General features: G+C 37.6%; 1 protein-coding gene across 8 annotated transcripts in view; it reads left to right on the top strand.

The window, feature by feature from the left end:
- Nucleotides 1-22851, top strand: part of BTBD7 (BTB domain containing 7) — an 88591-nt gene that overhangs the window by 8337 nt on the left and 57403 nt on the right. For 7 of the 8 annotated variants that reach the window (XM_023255978.2, XM_023255977.2, XM_023255979.2 and 4 more), the window contains exon 2: nt 22403-22590. In XM_023255978.2, the coding sequence (XP_023111746.1) occupies nt 22509-22590 (82 nt within the window). In that variant the 5' untranslated portion in view covers nt 22403-22508. Of the gene's footprint in view, nt 1-10228; nt 10439-22402; nt 22591-22851 lie in introns of those variants that run through there. The other variant, XM_045060431.1, reaches the window with a different exon arrangement.

Genomic DNA, 22851 nt, shown 5'->3' with positions numbered 1-22851 from the left:
ACTCTTCCAGCCCTGTTGCAACTGTACTATAATCATTTGCTTGTATGTCTGACTCCTTCATGTAACTCTGTGTACTTTGAGCCTTGGCTTACAGGATGCAGCACAGTGTCTGCTACATTATAGGTATTCGGCAATGCATTGTCAGGATGAAAAAGGGTTTTGTAAACAATTTTTAAATAAACATGAGGTATGTTATTATCTTTAAAGTGAAATGGAGAAATCAATTAGACTAGACATGCAAAATGTTCTTTGCTTGCCTTTAATTATTTTCTAAAAATGTTCACTTAAATAAAAAATTGGACAGCCTCTCTGGCCACAGTGCCTTGAATTTTATGAAAAATCTAACTTAAAGTAGGAGTCCTGGAAGGAGCAATAATGAATTGTGTTTTTACCCTGCAACTTCCTTCCTTCCTTCCTTCCTTCCTTCCTTCCTTCCTTCCTTCCTTCCTTCCTTCCTTCCTTCCTTCTTTAGGAGGAGACTTGAATGCCAGAACTAACTTCAAGCATAATATGTGTATTTGTTCCCTATATTTTGAAATTATATTCAGGTCTGTTTTTTCTGGGATTTATTTGTGAATTGTTCTTTAGAGAAAAATTCCATAATATACCTCATAAGAAGACCTAATTATTCTTGCCTTCAGACTTTCCAAAAATATTTCTTGCTTGCTTGAGTATACACAGAACTTTTCTGGTAAGAAGGAAAAAAAAAAGCTTTGTGGCAGAACTAGATGAGTTATAGCAAATTTTAGTAATGTCTTATGACAGAGAAATTTCTTTTTTTTTTTTTCAGAGAAATTTCATTATAACCTTAATTACAGAGTCATAGTTCTGTCACATGCTTCAACAATAAAGTCTGACAGAAGAGGAAGGGTGGAAAAGGAGAGTTAAAATTCCTGATTTGGTATACTTCACCATTTGTTGGCTTGAGTCAAATAAATGATAGTTCAACATAGTAAATTGTAGTCACAGTAGCCCTCCTCCCTTATCCATGGGGGGGGGGGATATGTTCCCAGACTCTTAGTGGATTCCTGAAAGTGCAGATAGTACTGAACCATATATATACTAAGATCTTTCCTATATGTACATACCTGGGATGAAGTTTAATTTATAGATTAGGTGCACTAAGAGATTAACAACAATAATAACAAAATAGAAGAATTGTAACAATATACTGTACTAAAAGTTATGTGAATGTGGTCTCTCCCTCTCTCAAAATATCTTACTGTGCTGTAAAGTACTTACTTTTATACTGCCTATGTGATGAGGTGAAGTGAAGTCAGTGACCATAGGCTCTGTAACACAGCATTAGGCTGCTGTTGACCTTCTGACTGACAATACGCTACAGAAAGTGAACCCATGGATAAGGGAGACTACTATAACTATGCTTAAAAATTGTCTCTAGGGGCGCCTGGGTGGTGCAGTCGGTTAAGCATCCGACTTCAGCCAGGTCACGATCTCGCGGTCTGTGAGTTCGAGCCCCACGTCGGGCTCTGGGCTGATGGCTCAGAGCCTGGAGCCTGTTTCCGATTCTGTGTCTCCCTCTCTCTCTGCCCCTCCCCCATTCATGCTTTGTCTCTCTCTGTCCCAAAAATAAATAAACATTGAAAAAAAAAAATTTAAAAAAAAATAAATAAAAAAAATAAAAAAAAATTGTCTCTAATAATTGAATATCTCTTTTAATTATTCTTTTATTGGTTTTGATTTTCTTAACTTATTTAGAATGGTGATCTACAAAATATTTGTAGTGACTGTTCCTAGGTTGTTCATGACTCCTTAGAGATTATCCTTTTAAAATCATTTAAATAGCTAAAAGATAACAAATTTCAGACCATGTGAAATATACATTTTTTTAAATGTTTGTTTATTTCTGAGAGAGAGAGGGTGAGAAAGACAGAGTGTGAGTGGGGGAGGGGCCGAGAGACGGTGAAGAAGACACAGAATCTGAAGCAGGCTCCAGGCTCTGAGCTGTCAGCCCAGAGCCCAACACAGAGCTTGAACTCGGGAACAGAGAGATCATGACCTAGGCCGAAGTCAGACGCTCAACCAACTGAGCCACCCAGGCTCCCCAAGATGTACATTTATAAAGTGGTTATTTTATTTAAGAAGTATTTTTCATAACTAGAAATGTTAAGAGAACACTAAGAATATAAAAAATTTGGGGTGCCTGGGTGGCAGAGTCGGTTAAGTGGCTGACTCTTGATCTCTGCTCAGATCATGATCTCACAGTTTGTGAGTTTGAGCCCCACATCAGGCTCTGCCCTGGGATTCTGTCTCTCCTTCTCTCTGCCCCTTCCCCACTTGTGTTCTCTCTCTCTCTCTCTCTCTCTCTCTCTCTCTCTCTCTCTCTCCCCCCCCCCAATAAACTTAAAAAAAATTTATATAATTTTAGTTTTATTATCAAAAACTCAGATACCTCCCATCCTAAAATTAAGCTATGACTCTCTGTGGTAGAGCCAGAGTTGTAAGAGCCAGGCTCATCTCTCTGCATTCTTTCCCTCAATTTCTAATTTTAAAAATTCTAATGGTTACACTTAAAAGGATGCTGTATAGATTAGTGGAATGTGATGTACTTTTATATTCTTTTAAGAATGCATTTTTAATAGGAAATAAAAGTATCAGCAGGGGACTGACAGCTGCTTTGAATTACAATAGGTTATATTAGAAAAAAACCCACATGGGCTTAATAAGATTTTCCTAAGCAAAACTCTAACAAGTAATCTCTATTTTTGGTAATGCAATGGAATTTTATAGAAAAATGGCATTTTAAAAGATATCTTCATGGTAGCTACACTTATCATGGTGAACATTGGGTAATGAATGTGTAGAAATGTTGACTCACTATGTTGTGCACCTGAAATTTATATTACATTGTATGTCAACCGTACAAAAAAAGATACCTCCATTTAACATAAATAAAGATGTTTTCTGACTTGACTTTTTTGGTTGGATTGGGGAAATACTGTTTTTATTTACTTATTTTAAAGTTTGTTGGGGTGCCTGGGTGGCTCAGTTGGTTGAGCATCTGACTTCAGCTCAGGTCATGATCTCACACATTGTGGGTTCGAGCCCTGCATTGGCTCTCTACGTCAGCAAGAGCCTGCTTCAGATCCTCTGTCTCCCTCTCTCTCTGCCCCTCCCCCTCTCTCAAAAATAAATAAACATGAAAAAAATTAATAAAGTTTGTTTTGAGAGAGAGAGAGCATGCATGTGCACACACACACACACACACACACACACACACACACACACGGTAGTGGGGAGGAGGGGCAGAGAGAGAGAGATAGAGAGAGAATCCCAAACAGGCTCCATGTTGTCAGTGCAGAACCCAACACAGGGCTTGATCTCATGAACCATGAGATCATGACCTGAGCTGAAACCAAGAGTTGGACACTTAACTGACTGAGCCACCCAAGCGCCCTGGGAAATACTATTTTTAATATATGATCTTAAGCTACTAACTACACAGGTCGATACTCTGTTATTTATAATTTGAATTTCCAGAAGTTCTGAAAACCATTTCTTAGGGAGACTCCTTTGATGGCAAACAGCCATATGACATGGATTCATTTCATGGCAAAACCTGATCTAAACTAACATAGTTTAGTTTAAATATTTAATATACTTTACTATAAAATACTAATTTGATTATGGGGTGCTATGTTAAATATAACTGAGGTATTTACATAATATACAGTAAATAATCCACATACTCTGTTATCTTCTTCAAAAAGAAAGAAAGAAAAAAGGCTGAATTTTAGAACATATCTAGCTCCAGATGTTTCTGTCTGATAAGGGATTGTGGACCTGTATTCTGAATAACACTTTTAAACTGGTAATGAACATTAAATACATTTTTTAATGGTGGAACTAAGATCGAAAAGACAGTATAGTATGTAACACTCAATAGTTTAATTCTGTAGATAAAGTTTATCAAAAATGTGGGGAGAATCTATAAAAAGTAGAGTAAGTTCACTGAGTACCTCTTAGGTATTAACTGTAAATAAAAATATATTATTAGGGGCACCTGGGTGGCTCAGTCGGTTGAGCCTCTGACTTTGGTTCAGGTTGTGATCTCACGGTTTGTGGGTTTGAGCCCTGCGTCAGGCTCTGTGCTGACAGCTCAGAGCCTGGAGCCTGCTTCCAATTCTGTGTTTCCCTCTCTCTGCCCCTCCCCTGCTCATGATCTGTCTGTCTCTGTCTCTCAAAAATAAATAAACGTTAAAACAATTTTTTTAATATATTATTTAAAATTAGATGCCAGAGTAGAGAGAAGAAAGAACTTACTAGCTAATTTCATTATTGCTTGTAGTAGGGAGGTAGAACACAGTAACCAAAAAAGAGGGAATTTGAGGTACTAAATAGAAGTATTAGTAAAGGTGACTTTTTATATGCCCTTTTGGTCCCAAGATTATGGCCAGAGGGATGTCAAGGTCACCAAGAATAACTTGGAGGTTGCCATGGACTTGTTTTAAAGTGTTTTCAAGTCTGACAGAGAGCTCTGACATGTGGGGTAGAAAAAAAGAATAAAGTTACCTATGGGGCAGGGAGGAATGAAATTAGAGTAGACAGGGAGAGCAACTAGTGGTTTTTGAACATATCTTGTTGTGTGGCTTTGACTTTAAACCCATCTAAATATTTTATGTAGCAGCTAAATTAAAAACTCAATGCCTAAAAATCAAAAGTAACATAAAATTTACAAAGTGTCTTACTGTTAGTGATATAATCACACAGTAAACTATTCTAAGTGACCCACATACACAGTAATTTGTAGGATATCTTGAGTTAGGTAGTATCCTAAGGGTAGAAAGAATTGTAATAAATAAACATAAAGTGATTTTCATTTATTATATTGTTGGTGGTAGATAGTATTGATGTATATCTATTTTTAATGTTTATTATTTTGAGAGAGAGAATGAGCTTGAGCGGAGGAGGGTCAGAGACCAAGGTAGTAGGAGAATCCCAAGCAGTCCCCGTGCTCAGTGTGGAGTCCTGAGTCAGTATGAAGAGTCAGACACTTAACCATCTGAGCCACTCAGATGCCCCAGTACTGACATTTTAATTCTCAGCTGTTTCATGTATACTGTAGGATGAAGTAAAGGAATAGTTATGTAGGCAGCTTTGGGAATAGGGTTTTGGCACGTAAGAAGGGAGAAAAAAATGAAAGATTCATGAGATTAAGTAAAAACCCTATAAATCTGAATTTGAGTTGGAAGCATCAGTATAAACTCATGATATATGTGTGTCTGTATCTATGTACGTGCTTATATAGATATGTGTGTATAAAATTACCTATCTGTATACTTAACAGGCACTTAGCTCCCCTAGCACCCAGATTGTGGTTTCTAAATACCGTTTCCCACCGAAAGAAATGAGAACTTCTTTAAATAAATGACTGATTCCAGGTTTAAGGATAGAAAAATACAAGATATGTCTGGAATAAGATGTAATCCCAGAAAACAAAGAAGTTATCAGAGACAAGTAGTATTGTGTTATAAGATCTCAAGAGCCAATTTAAGTAAGCTTCCACTATCTAAATATGGGGCAATTTGAGCATCAGTAAGGATAACTACAGAGGATTGAAATACATTAAATATATTTAAATTTACAAATACGTAAAAATCTTTTAAACTTGCTGATCATCTTTAGAGAATGCTGGAAAGTTCATTGTTTTTGAAAATTAGTAAATACAGGTAAGGAATCATTTATTCTTTCTGCCTTTTTTGTGTAAACCGTAGATCAGACAACTGAATAATGAATTTCTCCTGCAGAAATATTCCAGCTAATGAATAAAGAAAGAGATGATAGAACATCACCATGTTGCAACTCCTAATTAATTAATAATTCTAGTTGGTGATCATTGATAATTTTTAATATCATAGACTGAGAAGTAGACCCTTTGTACCTATTGTTGGAATTACACATCACCACCTGTGAAGCAGTCTTGGCGAAATAAACTTTAAAAGTACAAAAATGATCCTGAATCTGATGAAATCACTAGTTCTATCAATTACAGTATTTGCCAGAGAAATACATTAAACTACATCCTGGTGATGCATTTGGCAAAATCTATACTGTGGGAAACTACCAGATAATCTGATATTTTTAACAACAACAACAACAACAACAACAAAATTGCAAGGGGGAAAAAGAGTGAGAGGGGAAGGAACATATTTAAGAGACATGGTCATGGAGTCACAGTGTATAGACCTTATTTGGATCCACAGTCACACTAAGAAAAAATCAAGCAGTTGTGGAAATATGAACACTACCTGGGAAATTCATATTAAGGAATTATTGTTCATTGCTTTAGATGTAATAGTACTGTAGTTGTTCTTTTACATCCTTCTCTTAGAGATGTATAAAGAAATATTTATAGATGAAATAATATATGCTGTCTGGAATTTGTTTCAAATAATACAGGGGGGTTGGGTAGAGAATGGATTGGGATATAATGATACAAGACTGTTCACAGATTGATAATTATTGATGGGCAGAGATTGTTTTAGTATTTTCTCTATTTTTGTACATTTTTTCTCATTACAGAAATTGCAAAGGTACCTTCTGCAAAGGATGAAAGAAGTAATAGGAAGGAATGAAAATAGAGAAGTGTAGTCATTAGGGAGGGTTGATATTTATAGAGTATAACCTACAATCTGGAAACTTTTTTTTTGTTTACCAACAAGGTACAACACTAGAGATTAAGATTTATCCCTTAACCGTAATTGAGTGATTAAGTAGAAACTAGCAATTTGAGACTTGAATAACAAGAACAGCAGTCAGTAGAGAAGCATAAAGAAGACTTTGCTCTTCTGTTCAGAAAGATTGGTATAGGACTGAAGACTTGAGGTGCTTTCTTGTTCAGGAGACAAAACACTAGATTAGAGATCAGAATGCCTGGGATCTAGTTTTGGCTTTGCCATTTTACAATATATTTACTTTGGATAAGTCACTTTTTGCATTCCTTGCCTTATTCAGGGATTAGAGAATGAAGCTTGTCCACATGGAAGACTTGATGTGAGAATAAAATGAATTACTGTGTGAAAAGCACTTTGTAAACTCTGAGTCCCTCTTATAAGATACTCTCACTGTATTCACAAAAAGAATATTGAAAAGGGAAAGACATTGTTTTTCTGTTTTAATGGAGATTTTTTTCCATTTACTTTTTAAATTATGGTTAAAAATATATATAACATAGCATTTATCATTTTAACCAGCTTTAAGTGTACAGTCTGTGGCTTTAAGTACATTCACATTTTATTCAACCATCACCATCATCCGTCTTTGGAACTTTTTTCTTTCCCACTGAAACTCTATAGCCATTAAATGCTAACTTCCTAGCCCCTGGTAACCACCATTCTACCTTCCGTCTCTATGATTTTGACTACCCTGAGTACCTCATGTAAAATAGGATCATACAATATTTGTCCTCCGTTGACTGAAATATCACTTAACATAATGTCCTCAAGGTTTACCCATGATGTAGCATGTTGTCAGAATTTCCTTCCTTTTAAAGGCTGAATAATACTCCATTATATGTTATATACCATTTTGTTCATTCATCTGCCGATGGATACTTAATTTGCTTCCACCGTTTGGCTATCGTGAATAATGTTGCTATGAACATGGGTGGACAAATAGCTGCTCGAGTGGCTGTTTTCATTTTGTTCTCATTTTTTCAATACCCAGAAGTATAATTGCTGGATCATATGGTAATTCCATGTTTAATTTCTTGAGGAACCAGTATGGGTTTTTTAGCTAATTATTTCATTGTGCATTTTGCAACATCCCAACAGAGTGCCCTATTTAAGGCTGTATGTACCCTGGGATTCAGGGGTCTTTTTTCTAGGAAGTTTTTTTTTTCTCCCCTTCCCAAATACTAGTGCAGTTTTTAAATCACAGTCTTCTAAAGGCTTCGACTATATCCAGTGGATCTTCAGAAACAATTTTTGGATTGAAAATCTTAAAGAATAATTATAAACAGGTCTTTCCTTTTGTAATGTTTATTTTTTTTAATTTTTTTTTCAACGTTTATTTATTTTTGGGACAGAGAGAGACAGAGCATGAACGGGGGAGGGGCAGAGAGAGAGAGGGAGACACAGAATCGGAAACAGGCTCCAGGCTCTGAGCCATCAGCCCAGAGCCCGACGCGGGGCTCAAACTCACGGACCGAGAGATCGTGACCTGGCTGAAGTCGGACGCTTAACCGATGGCGCCACCCAGGCGCCCCTGTAATGTTTATTTTTTAAAAAATTACTTTCATTCAGCAGTTTTCAACTCAGTACCTCATATTTGCCAGGCACTGTTATATTTGCTAAGGATTTAATGTTGAATACATGAAGTTCTGGCTCTCATGAAGCTTACATTGTAGTGTGAGACTGTTAACAAGAAACAAGTATATAATTTCAAGTGCTGAAAAGTGCTGTAGAGAAAAATAAACTGAAGAAAGGGGATAGAGAATGATGGGATAAGATGGCATGTTGTTTTCTAGAGGATAATTAGGGAAAGCCTCTTTGAGGGCATGGCACTTGAGCAAAGATCTGACTAAAACGAGAGAGTGATCCATGTGAGGACTTTGTGGAAAAGCGTCCCAGGCAAAGGTAATAACAGGCCTGAGGTAGGGGCAGGCAGTGCTTTTTAATGAGATGACTCAGGAGTCAAATGAAGACCTGTCTATGTCAATCAGTACCCAGTATCCATATAAAGGAATGAATTGGTTTAAGATAGCTCATTAGAAAGAAAGTAAGGGAAAACTTAAGATGGAAAAAACGTGAAGGAAATTTATTGGTATATTCTGTTAATGATTCTAGAAAATATCATACATCTATTCACTTGTGGAGTGGAAGATGCTGGTAAAATATTTCTGCTGACAAGACATTCCAATAATGATTACCACATGGAAGACATATCTTCTTCCTCTAAGGTATAATTTTCTTGGCACAGTGAACCCAGAGGGTATTATCTTCTGTTCAGAGAAGGCATAAATGAGACAACTGATAAAGAGAATCTGTTTCAAGAAGCCTAAAAGTCTTAGTTAATAAAATGCTTTAATATCCAGCATATCTTACTGATAGTATATATGACAGTACTACAGATACTGTTAGAGCACATGGACTCAAACATGTTAAGGATTGGAGGAAAGCTTCAATATCACCTTTGTTTCACCGGGCACTATGCAGTAATGAAGTTATGCCAGAGATGGCTTTAGGCCTCAAAAAATGAACAGTGTCAGGGAGCTTGTCTGGCTCAGTCAGTAGAATATGTGACTCTTGATCTCGGGGTTATGGGTTCAAGCCCCACATGGGCATAGAGCTTACTTTAAAAAAAAAAAAAAAAGAAAAGGAACATTGTCACTTCTTAAACTCTCTATCTTTTGCAAACATTGATAGGACATTTAGAAATCATTTTCTCAAAAGTAAATGATCATATTGAAAGAATGCTGTATTGTAATAAATATCTGAGGGTTCCCTCTAGAATCAAAAGCTAGGAATATCTTGTTTTTAGACTTCTTCCTTTATGTATGGTGTTTGTGTTATTTCTTCCTTAGTATGTCTCTTTGTGTCACAGACTGTGAGTCTGGAATTCTCTCTTGTCCAGCAAGAGAGCAGATGCAGAATTGAATACGAGAGAAGCTAATGTTCTAGAGGAGACAAGAGCCCCGAACCAGAGTTTCATCTCCATATTTATTGAGCACTCAACATCTTACACACATGGTGAATGTGAAGAAAACAATCAGATAGTAATCATTAACTTCTGTGAGTAAGAAGCAAAGGGTCAGCGGGTGAGTGGTATTTGTGATCAACGTACATTGGTACCAAAGGAAAGTAATTTCCTGCAGGTGATATAACAAGTTTCTCATTATCCCATTACAATATCTCACTAATCTTGGGCACTTTCACCCCATGATGGTGGCTTTCCACCCTAAGCTTTTTTTTTCTAAACCATTTATGTACGTATAAGGAATTCTTGAACCTATTTCCCCACATTTTTGGAATGTGTAGCCACATCGGTCCTTTATCCATCTCTTTCTGGGAATTGGCCTCAGCTTTTTTTTTTTTTTTTTTTTTTTTTAATTTTTGGGACAGAGAGAGACAGAGCATGAACGGGAGAGGGGCAGAGAGAGAGGGAGACACAGAATCGGAAGCAGGCTCCAGGCTCTGAGCCATCAGCCCAGAGCCTGACGCGGGGCTCGAACTCACGGACCGCGAGATCGTGACCTGGCTGAAGTCGGACACTTAACCGACTGCGCCACCCAGGCGCCCCTCAGCTTTAAATGTCTAAACCCATTTTCCTTGTTACTCCTAGTTTACTGACATATTGTATGCCCTGTGTTTCTTCTAGGTTCATAGCATTGCTGACCAACCGGTCATGCAAGGTAGAGACATCATCATTATTCCCTTCTTCCTTTCATCATCCCCTCACTGATTTGAGATGTTCTGTGGTAAGCACTTCATAGGGATTATCTCAATTTTTTATTACTAGATATCCTAAACAAATGCAAAATAGTGTTTTAAGATGCAGACTTACATTGCATAAACAGGGCCTAGAATATCTGTTTCAGTCTTATATATCTGGACTGTAATATCCTCTTCCTGTGTTTCTTCTGCAGCAAGTGGGTAGCACAGTATGAGCAGTGGAGTCAAGGGAGGGGAGAGGAAAAAAATTTACCATAGTTCCAAGAAAGGCCTCAAATAATCATTATGAGGGTAAGAGTTTTGTCTGATTTTCTACTTCTTGTTTTACCGAAGAGTCCTTGTTGGTGCCTCTGCTAGAGGTCTTTCTTTTCTAGCTGACGTTTCTCAAAACTTGTTCATCATCAAACCAGTTTCTTTTACTAGCACCTCTGTATACAAAATTCTTTCTTTCTAACTACAGACTTCAGAAGAAAATTAGGAGGAACACTCTTCATTTGATATGTCAACAAAAATTCTACAAGTTTCAGAATGAGTGGCCCTTATTAAGGCTAATGCCCCATTATAGGTAGCTTGCCATCCCTTTTCACTGAAAATTTAAATGGGGTTTTCTCCCGTATCTATTTGGACTCTTCTAGTCTGATGGATGTGAGGAAAAATAAAATTTTAGTACAGAATTCTTTCTAACTTCTAAATTGTTATTATTTTCCCATTTATAACAACTTAAATAATTCATGGAACCATTCACATGACTATTCCCTTGATGTTCCAGTAGTTTGGAATTTGATGTCCTTAAGAAGACTGCCTTGGATGAGGATACCTTTGAGTGTTTGTACTCATGTTTCTGTTTTGTTCTGTTTTCTGCTCTTCTCCGTGCGCAGCCATTGTCTCAGGCTTACTATCAGGCTCACCCAGCATGTTTATTGTTGTTGTTGTTTTTTATCTCTCCATCTCTACCACTAGAGTCCACAGAAACTCATCAACAAGAAATATGTCCTTGTATTTTTTTTAACATTTTCATAAGTTGTTTTCAGAAAATGTGAGGGTTTTTTTTTAGCTTTGAATGGAGTTTATGAGAAATTCCATGTTTTTTCTTTTAAATTCAGTTGCTTCGAGTATATTGTCTGGTTTCAGCTCTCTTTCTCTCTGTAAATCATTTATAAACTCAAATCTAGACTGAGATTTCTTATTGCCTTCTCTGAATCATTCAGAGCTGCTTTTTTATATACCACTAAGCCAACAGTAAAAACAGTTGTCCCTGATTAGAACACCAATTTTATTTATTCACTCAAATATTGTGCGCTTGGCTCAAAACTCGTCTTCCTATCATGAACACAAAAGCACTAAATGACACCATTATCTTATAAGACAGTTGATTGGGCAGTTCTATAATCTGTCTTGGAGGGCCTCATAATCATTTCCACCCTTGGCTTACAGGATCTTTTTCCTAGCTATTGGAGAACATTTTCCCCATTCCTGAAGAGCTACCTCAGCTTGGGGGATATAGCTGCTAGAAGACAGCAAAGACTTGGGGGTCGGGGATGGCTGGGCCAAGCAGCTCCTGCTCTGGTTGCTGTTCATGTCACTGTTCTGGCCCCTGCAGCCTCACCAGATCTCAGTTACCACTGCCAGAGGCCCAGACAAGGGGGATAGATAAGAGCCCCCAGGACCTGAGAGTCAGACTTCCAAACCTTCTCAACCCTGTATTCCCATTTTCCACCAGTTACTTTGGGAGTATCTTATTCTGAGGTTCTAGGTCTGCGTGAAACATTTTGAATGTGAGCTCTGAGATAAAGGTTGCAGAGTAAGAGGCTTATTCACATCTTCACTGTGTAGCCGCATCGGTCCTTTATCCACCTCTTTCTGGGAATTGGCCTCAGCTTTAAATGTCTAGAAACCGACGGACAGCTATTGCAGAATACCTCAACATCTCTAAGATATCTCTCATTCAGGCCAGGTCAGACCTGGCACAAGACCAGGCCCCTTATGAAAACCCTCATCGTGGGCTGTTTCTGCTTTTCACAGTCAGTCCATATTACTTTACTTTTAACATTGTGAAGTAGGCGATAGTGTCCTCATTTGGGGGATTAGGAAAGCCAGGTCCTTATTAACGATTTCTTGGAGTATAGCAAGAATCCTCCAATAAGTCTTCTTGCATCGAGTATCTTCTGCACTCAGACCATCTAGTGGTCTTTTAAAACAAATGTAAGGGTGCTTCCCTCGCACTGTTCTGTGCTTTGCATCGGTGGTTCCCCTGTTGTGTTCTGAGTAAAGGCTCAACACTTTAGTGTGGGATTTGAGGGTTTTTGACCCAGCCCCTGTCCATACACTTAAACATAGGTACTCCTTAGGCCCTAGACACGTTATTTATCAATGTTGATAGATAATCGCTAACATTTATTCACTCGAATGTTGTGTCTACTTTGTGTTCTGGGGTAGTCGGTAAGAAAGTTGAGCTCAGTGCATACCCTTAGGAAGTGTACAGTTTGGTAGAAATACAATCACACTGCAGTGTTAGTGGATAATAGAGGTACAGGGTTGTGAGAACTGGGACAGGGACGCTGACTGGGACTGGACTTTTTCCCATCTATTCATCTTGTTTCTTCTAACGGTGAATGAGCTTTCCTTTTTTGCTTGATGCACTCCTATTAATTCTTGAAGGTCTGGCTCTAAACTACGAAGGTGTGGCTTCTAAACTACGAAGCCAGAAGTACGAAGCCAGAAGCCAAAAGTAGCCTTTTTTTAAATTTAATGAGAAATCCTGTCCAGGGTATAATCACCCCTGTATTCCTAGGGCCTGTCAGAATACCTTGCACATGGCCCGTGCTCAGAGTTGAGTGGGTGGGTGGGTGTATATGGATGGATGGATGGATGATCAAACATGAACAAGTGTCGTCCTGCCATCAAGGAGCACATATTTATTTTTGAGAGAGAGGGAGAGAACACAAGTGGGATAGGGGCAGAGAGAGAGGGAGAGACACAGAATCTGAAGCAGGTTCCAGGCTCTGAGCAGAGCCAGACATGGGGCTCAAACTCACAAGCTGTGAGATCATGACCTGAGCTGAAGTTGGCCACTTAACCAACTGAGCCACACAGGTGCTGCCAGAAAGGTGCTTTTGCTTTGATTTCATAAGCTACCCTTCCAGTTAAGTCATTTTTTGCTTTATATGAGAGAGCCTTTTAAGCACCAGAAGTAACACTGTCAGGTGTGTGCTCACTTCCCACTTCTGGAATGGAACTATGTTTGTCTGCTCTGGAAACTTTGCCTTCAAACATTTTGGGGAAAAAACTACAAAGATAATATTGTCCATAGATACAAGAGCCTTAAGGCCAAGCCTGGTTCTGCAACTTACCAGCTCTGTGACGTTGGGTAAGTAACTAAACCTTCCATGCCTCATTTTCCTAACCTCCCTGTCTTTTTCTTGTGCAAAGTGGGGATAGCAGTAGACCTGATTAAAAAAAATTAAAGGAATTAATTCATGTTCAATGATTAAGAATGGCTGGCTCATAGTTATTGATCAGTATTATAATTATAATATGCATATATTTCTTCAGGGTTTTTTTTTTTAATGTAAGAAGCTAATAGCAAACATTTAAATTCTAGCCGTAAGCTTTATACATCAAATTTAAACATTTAAATATAAGCCAAAACAATTTTGACAGTTCTGAGATCTGGATGATACTGGCTTGAAGGCTCAGTATACTACCTTTTGTGTATTTTTGAAATTTTTCATTATACAATTTAAAATCAGAAATGTATAAATATAAAAGTCTGCAAATAACATTTTTTTCTAAATATAAAAATTAGTTTAAAGTGTACTACATTATTTCTGGCAAATATTATAATTTTATGAAATACTCTTTATTTAATTTACATTAAAATCTTTGTATATATTTTATTAATGGTTGATACAATGAGACTTTCCTGAAATGGAAAGATTTTGCCTGTCTAGATTTTTTTCAGATGAAGTCTCTGATGCTTTTTTTTTTTTTTTTAATTTTTTTTTTTCAACGTTTTTTATTTTATTTTTGGGACAGAGAGAGACAGAGCATGAACGGGGGAGGGGCAGAGAGAGAGGGAGACACAGAATCGGAAGCAGGCTCCAGGCTCTGAGCCATCAGCCCAGAGCCCGACGCGGGGCTCGAACTCACGGACCGCGAGATCATGACCTGGCTGAAGTTGGAGGCTTAACCGACTGCGCCACCCAGGCGCCCCGTCTCTGATGCTTAAAGAGAAATCCAATAATAACTATTTTACTTTACCTGGAAAAGAAATTTCCTTAGATAAGTCAATTTTGAACCTTAGCCATAAAGCTTCAAAAGTGTATGTTTCTTGATGACAATAGTTTTTTGATAGCAATGTTTATAATTCTTTTTTTTAAATTGTGGTACAATATATATAACACAATTTACCATCTTGACCATTTTTAACTGTACAGTTTAGTGGTATTACGTGTATTCATATTCTTGTATAACTGTCACCACCGTCTGTCTCCAGAACTCTTTCATCTTCCTCAGCTGAAACTCTATACCCATTAAACAATACCTCCTCATACTCTCCCTTTTCCCCGCTCCTGACAACTACCATTCTACTCAGGTCTCTACAATTTTGACTATTCTATGTGCCTCATATAAAGGGAATCATACAATACTTGTCTATTTGTAACTGGCTTATTTCACTTAGCATGTCTTCAAGATTCCTATGTGCTGTAGTGTGTATCAGAATCTTTGTCCTTTTTAATTTAAGGCTGAATAATATTCCATTGTATGTACATACCACTCATGCTTATTCATCCATTCATTGATAGATACTTGGGTTGCTTCTGCATTTTAGCTACTGGGAATAGTGTTGCTATGAACATGGGAGCACATGTCTTAAAACCCTGCTGTCAGTTCTTTTGGGTGTATAGCCAGAAGTGAAATTGCTGTATCACATGGTGAATCTGATTTTAATTTTTTGAGGAACCTCCATGCTATTTCTCACAGTAGCCATTTCCACAACATACCATTTTATGTTCCCACCAACAGTAACAGAAGTTTCAATTTCTCCATCCTTGCCAACACTTATTTTCTGTTTTATTGATAATAGCAATCCTAATAGGAGTGAAGTGGTATCTCATTGTGGTTTTGATTTGCATTTCCCTATTGATTAGTGATGGTGTTTTTCATGTGCCTAATTAGGTATCCATATAACTTCTTTGGAGAAATGTGTTTAAGACCTTTTCCCATTTTTTAATCAATTTGTTTGTTTGTTTGTTTGTCTGTTTGTTTAGGTTGTTGAGTTATAGGAGTTCCCTATGTATTTTGGATATTAATCCCTTATCAGATATATGATAGGCAAATATTTTCTCCCATTCCATGAGGTTATAATTGACTTCAAAAACAAGGTTGACCAAAAGAAAATTGAAGGCCCTTTCCAGCTCCATCACTGTGGCTTCCCTGCCTTAATCAATGTTTAATGGAACAGAATTTTGTCTTTCTTTAATAAGCTGCTACTATCATAAACGCTGTTATGTGTCATTGGAATGTGTCATTGGAATGTGTCATTGGAATGAGTGGGGTTTGCGGTGCTGGGTGGAGGTCCTCTGCCTCTGTATTAGATGGCCCCAGAGGAGACATATGAGCCTAGTTGGTGGCTTTCTGAACTCCCTTCCAATCTGGTCTCACGTTTTTGAAGAGATCTTCTAACAGCAAGGGTCTATTGCTGACTCTTGCTTCTGACTTAACTGTTCACAGCCTCTCTTTGTTTTGTTGTTTTTAGAATGTATCCAAGGATAGAATTGAAGGTTACAAAGTAATCCTGGCTTTTTCACTTAGTATCTCTGAAATCTTAGGCAAGTTGCTAACCTCTCAGCCTCATCAGTAGAAGTTACTGGGAAAATCAAGTGGGTTAATTCATGTGAAGTTCTAAGAACAGAGTCTGGCATTTTGTAAAACCTCAATAAATGTGAGTTGTTATGTTAAAACATGCTTGGGGAATGAGATGGATGTAGGAAGTCTTATTCCTCTAACTTGGGTTTTAGGAAGATTTTTCTTTTCTTTTTCTTTTTTAAGTTTATTTATTTATTTATTTATTTATTTTTGAGAGAGAGCACGTGTGCACAAGTGAGGGGCAGAGAGAGAGAGGGAGACAAAGAATCCTAAGCAGGCTCCAAGCTGTCAGCACAGCCCAATGCAGGGCTCAAACCCACAGACTGTGAGATCATGACCTGAGCTGAAACCAAGAGTTGGATGCTTAACCAACTGGAGCCACCCAGGCACCCCAGCAGGGGTTTTTTGGTTTTTTGTTTGTTTGTTTGTTTAAACTTTGTCTTATTTCTAGCTCTGGAAGTGTGAGATTTAGCTGTAGGGGGTTGGCCTTCTTCCCACTTGGCCCCATTAGACCTGGGCTGTACATATTCTGGCATCTCGTCTGGTTTGTACCCCTTTTCACTCTCAAGTTTACTGGTGTGATGGTACATTATATGGTTACCTTAAATTTGACAGGAGTGTGGGATTATCATAGTTTAGCATTTCTCTTTTATTAATTGCTTTTCATGAATATTCACAGGTGCCCCACATTCCTATCCTTCTATATCCTTCTATAGTTCTATAACTATAGCTAATAATCAGAGTAAGGAGAAAACATGTGTTTAAAAAACTTTTTTTTAATGTTTCTTTGTTTTTGAGAGAAAGAGAGAGCACGAGCAGGGGAAGAGCAGAGAGAGAGGGACACGGAATCTAAAGCAGGCTCCGGGCCCAGGGCTCAAACCCACGAACTGTGAGATCATAACCTGAGCCAAAGTTGGATACTTAACCGACTGAACCACCCAGACGACCCAAGAAAACATGTTTTTAAAACCCAAAATCCACTTGCCTTTTTCCCCCCTTCGTACACTAACATTTAGTATAAAAATAACCCCCTGCCCCATCCTCATTTTTCAAGCCAGTGTCATACAACTTCACTGGATTTTGGGAACCCTGTATCAGCTTTTTTATTTTACAGATGCTGAGACTCATACATCTCAGTTTCAGTTTATAAAAATTGAGATTCATAGAAGTTAAACATGATTTATCCCATGTAAGTGGTAAGTTAGTGACGACAGTACTCTATCCCAGGTAACTTGATGCCCATTGTTCCCTCTACTGTGTAAAGCAGTAAAAAGTGTTTTTATGGCAAAGGTCAAGGTTTTCTGAAGTGTATCATCCAAGTGCATTATGCTCTATGGGGGCAAAGGCTCCTTTGGATCGTGCGGAATATCTCTTCTTGGAGGGTCACAGTGCACCTTCGCACTTTAAAAATGCTGAATCCTGAGAAACTTAACAGAAACCCATGGGGGAGGGGAAGGAAAAAGAAAGAGGTTAGAGTGGGAGAGAGCTAAAGCATATAAGAGACTCTTAAAAACTGAGAACAAACTGAGGGCTGATGGAGGGTGGGAGGGAGGGGAGGGTAGGTAATGGGTATTGAGGAGGGCACCTTTTGGGATGAGCACTGGGTGTTGTGTGGAAACCAATTTGACAATAAATCTCATAAATAAAATAAATAAATAAATAAATAAATAAATAAGCTGGAGATTTCTAAAGTAAAGAAATCTATCAGTTTTGTTTAGTCCTGTGTTTTCCAAGCTTTGGAAAAACTCGTTGGAAATGCTGGTCTAGGTTTTTTTGGAAGGCAGAGAGTTGATTTTTTTTCCTGAAAATATTCTCCCAAGATTAATTCTGTTGCCCTCAGTATCATTTTTCCCTTCAGTTGGGTCAGCTACAATCCCTGAAGCTTGTTGTAAGCCAGTTTGATTTTGATTGAGATTTGATTGAGATTGGTCATATTGACTGTTAACAGAGGGAGCTCTCCCAGAATGGTGATTCTAGAAAAAGGATTTATCAGCTTTCTAGGGCCATTTGCATCCTGTGGGCCTCTCCCAGTCCCGTAAGCCTTCTCTTTTGCTTTCCTTTCCTTTCCTGCTGTATCATTCAAACGTTGGATTTCATCCTATTTTATGTAGGAGACAGACGAAGCTTGCCTAGAGTGAAAATAACCCTGGAGAGATTAAACTGTGACTTATTCTCATTTCCAGCATCTAAAGACAGTGGATTAGATTAAGAACTAAATAACATACTACCCTGTTCCATATGGCATAGGCTTTTGGTTACTTACTTACTAAATAAATAAATAGATAAAAAATAAACAAAATTGTTCTCTGAGAATTTTGAGAAATATGGCTTTAGTACTATAATTGCACAGTCAGGGTTACCCCCAGGATTTGGAATTGGGGACACAAGATAGACTTAAGGTTTATATCTGATCCAGAAAAATCTCTCCCACTAAATCTTTCCAAGACCCTATGTTTATTTTAGTATTAGAGCTCCAGTAGGAAGTATGAATGTTGCCCCAAATCAGTTCATCTTGAAGGAGATCCCTATTGACTAGGAACTACGAGGAAGAAAGATTCTGTCCCTAAGTCCCAACGAGACTTTTATTTCAAGTCACCTCTCCAGGGTTAGACCCCAGCTGTCCCTGTGGTGCTAATTACAGTGGCAATTGGCCAAGCATCCTTATCTCAGCTTGTGACTTCCCTAGTGCTTGCTGGGTGGTCTTATGTCTCCAGTGGGGTGGATGATGTCTTGCAACCTTTGGACGGTTGCTCTAGAATATCTAATTACACTCATTGTAAAATTAACCTTTAAAAAAAAAGGAAAAAGAAAAAAGACATTTTTGACATGGTTTAAATTTCAGACAGGCCAGTGCAAGAGTATTTTGTGTCCTCACAAACCTTACAGAATTCTCATTGGAAATAATTCTCCTGTGTGTATTTGCACACTTTGTTACAGTGTGACAAAGTGAGAGTAGGAACTGTCCACTACTATGGACACGCTAATTTTTCTTCATCTAGAAGCATGGTGCCATTCTTCCTTGTTTTGTTTCAGCAGCATACTTTGTGCCATGTTTGCAAGTTTGCTCTGCAGTCATTAAAAATGAAAAACCAGGGGCTCCTGGATGGCTCAGTTGATTTTGGCTCAGGTGATGATTTCACGGTTCATGAGGTAGAGCCCCACATTGGGTATGGAGCCTGCTTCGGATCCTCTGTCTCCCTCTCTCTGCCCCTACCCCACTTGTGCACATGTGCTCACTATCACTCTCTCTCTCAAAAATAAATAAATGTTAAAAAAATTTTTTTAAGCAGACCAAAAAAAAAAAAAACAAAAACAAAAACAAACGAAGCAATATGTAACTTCAAGAATGAGTGAAGAAGGAAGTGAGAAGAGACCTACTGGAGTAGGGACACTTTACCAGCACTTTTTACCATCTGTTACTTCTACATTCAAAGCTTATCTCTTTGGTAAAGCTCTCTCATTTTGCTAAGGCTTTTATTTTGCGTAATGTTTTTATTCTAGATTTTTTTTTAAGATTTTATTTTGGGGGTGCCAGGGTGCCTCTGTCAGTTGAGCATCCAGCTTAGGTCATGATTCCAGGGTTATGGGATCAAGCCTGTGTTAGTCTCCATGCTGAGCGTGGAGCCTGCTTGGGATTCTGTCTCTCCCTCTCCCCTGCTCACATGTGTGTGCGCTCTCTCTCTCTCTCTCTCTCTCTCTCTCTCTCTCTCTCTCTCTCTCTCTCTTTCTCTCAAGACAAAACAAAACAAAACAAAGATTTTATTTTTAAGTAATCACTACACCTAATGTGGGGCTTGAGCTCAACCCCGAGGTCAAGAGCCACAGGCTCTTTCTGTTGAACCAGCCAAGTGACCCTGGATTTTTCTTAATATATTATTTCAAATTTGAGAAAGAATTCTCTGTGCTATTTTTGTGGGTTTTTAAAAATATTTATCTTGGGTGGGGGGGAGCGGGAGAGAGACAAGAAAAGAGAATCCCAAGCAGGCTCCACACTGTCATTGCAGAGCCCCATGCAGGGCTGGATCTCACCAACAGTGGGATCATGACCAGAGACGAAATCAGGAGTCTGATGCTTAAAAAGGCCTGAGCCACCCAGGCACCCCTATTTTTGTGTTTTAACTAGAAATCTTCAGTGAGAAAAGGACTTAGCCTGTAAATGAGGACACAAACTTGGCTTCTAGGACCCTAATTTCTTTTAATGAATTGCTAAAAGTACCTAATAGAAACTTAAAGCTTTTGAGGAGCTCAATTTGAAAACTAAGATTTATTAGACTTAACTGTTTCTGAAGTTTAAACTAAAGTTAACACAGGCAGATTTAATTTCTGTTTTATAAGAATTGACAACATTTAATGTCAACTGTACTTCAATGATAAAAAAAAAATTTTAATTGATAGTGTTAAAAATTACCTAAAACAGCCCCTTCTATAACATTGCTAATATTTAAGAATAGAAAACCGTGAATTTAACTTACACTAAGCATCAGACTTTAAGAAGACAGACTTTGCTGGAAGAAGTAGTTTTCTGTACCATTTAGTGTTTACAAAATAGTGTGTGAAACTCTGGATTCTTTGCTAGGTAGTTCTTCTTACAGAGTGCACTGTCACGTCTCTGGCTACCCATAGCATCTGACTTCAGTAGCATGCACCAGAGTAAAAAGTCTAACATACTGTGTTTTCCTTGGTAGGTAGGTGAATTTCAAATAGTAATTTGCTTGTGTGAGTATATGATTTGATTGAAGTTACTGCCACTTTGCATAATATCTACTTTGTAGAAGGATTCCCAGTCTTGAACACTATAGGTAGATCATTCTATGCTTAAATTCTCATATATATACATGTATACATATACACATAAATATATACATATACATACATATATATATGTGTATGTGTGTGTGTGTATATATATATATATATATATATATATATATATATATATATATGTATATATAGTGGGAAAAGATTGAAGGAAGCACAGATGTTAACAGTGATTTTCTTAACCTTATTTTCCTAAGGTTATGCTGTGTCAGTAGCAGAGATGAAAATAAATTCTAGGAATCTTGACAAAGTTCTTTTTCTAGCAGGTTTTTTGTGATTTTGCATGTGTGTATTTAACTGTATTTGTTAAAACTTCATCCTTCATTATGAGGCTAGATTAACTATTTCCTGGTTGGCTCCCTAATAATTCCAATAATAGGTGTTAAATTGTGTGTTCTCTTAAACCATTATCCCTTTCAGTCAGATAAATTTAATATATCCAGATGCTGTACAGATATAGTATTCCTATTAACCTTATTCTCTAATATTAGAGCTTTATATCTTAGTGCATATATCTTCTGCTGGCAGCTCTGAGAGTTAAGCTTCCATAGTATGGAATTTACTCTGTAATTGTTAAAATTACCTCTTACTGGTACTGCCTCAGTTAAGTCATCATATCAGGTAATAGCAAGCAATGTATTTAAGTTTATTTATTTATTTTGAGACAGAGCGTGCACGGGAGAGAGGCAGAAAGAGAAAAAGAGAGATTCCCAAGCAGGCTCTGCCTTGTCAGCACAGACCCTGATGTGAGGCTTGATCCCACAAACCGTGCATAAGATCATGACTTAAGCCAAAATCAAGAGTCGGATGCTTAACCGACTAAGCCACTTAGCCGCCCCCAAAGTAGTATTTTTATTTCAGGACTTCACAAGGAGGATCAACTTCTGGTATCAACCTATTCAATGTTTATAAATTGCTTAAAATGTTAGATTATAATAACTGGTGGTTGCCTCTAAAGAGTAAAAATAAATAAATAATTTTTTTCAATTTTTTAGTCTCTACTTTTCCCTATGATTTGAAATACTCTTTCCATAATTATATATTTAAATTAGTCTGATTTGTTACTTTTCATTGCCTTAGAAAGTACATAATTGGTACATTTTATGGCTCAAAATTGCAGCTAACACTGATTCATAATTCAAGTTTAACTATTTGTTTACATTTTCTGAAATTTTTACATGTGAATTTGACAGCATGTCATTTGCAAATAAAAGCAGTTTTCAGTAGCTTGCTTTTTTTTTTAAACTGTGCAATTTGAGATACATTTGAAAAAATGAATAAAATTATTTTTGTTTCATATAAAGAAATGGATGAAAAGAGGCTGCTGGATCCAGGGTTGAAAGTTCGTAAAGGCCTCTGGGATTACACTCTGAAGAACCAGCAGATGGAATGCCTGAGTGACTGAAGAAAATGGGTGCTAATGCATCTAACTATCCTCATTCATGTTCCCCGAGGGTAGGGGGAAATCCTCAAGCCCAACAGACTTTTATAGGTAATGGTTTCAGTTTTTCTGATTTCATTTTCTTTTGTGAATATAAATAGAATTGTGTCTTCCGTGGTCTTTTTGGATGAAAAGAGAATTGAATTGTGAAGAAGTTATTATAGATAATGATTCTGTAGCATCCAGATTTTTCCCCCAACAAATGTGAATCTGGCTTGTATGATTTTTATCCTAACCAAGCTGCTGTAGCACCATTGATCTTTTCTTTGGTGTCTTAACCATAATTGCCATCTGCCCCCGGAAAGCTAGCAA

This window comes from Felis catus, chromosome B3, assembly GCF_018350175.1.
Source record: "Felis catus isolate Fca126 chromosome B3, F.catus_Fca126_mat1.0, whole genome shotgun sequence".
NCBI classification, from domain to species: Eukaryota; Metazoa; Chordata; class Mammalia; order Carnivora; family Felidae; genus Felis; species Felis catus.
Note: the sequence above shows the minus strand (reverse complement) of the source record. Positions and strands in the feature narration are given on the sequence as shown.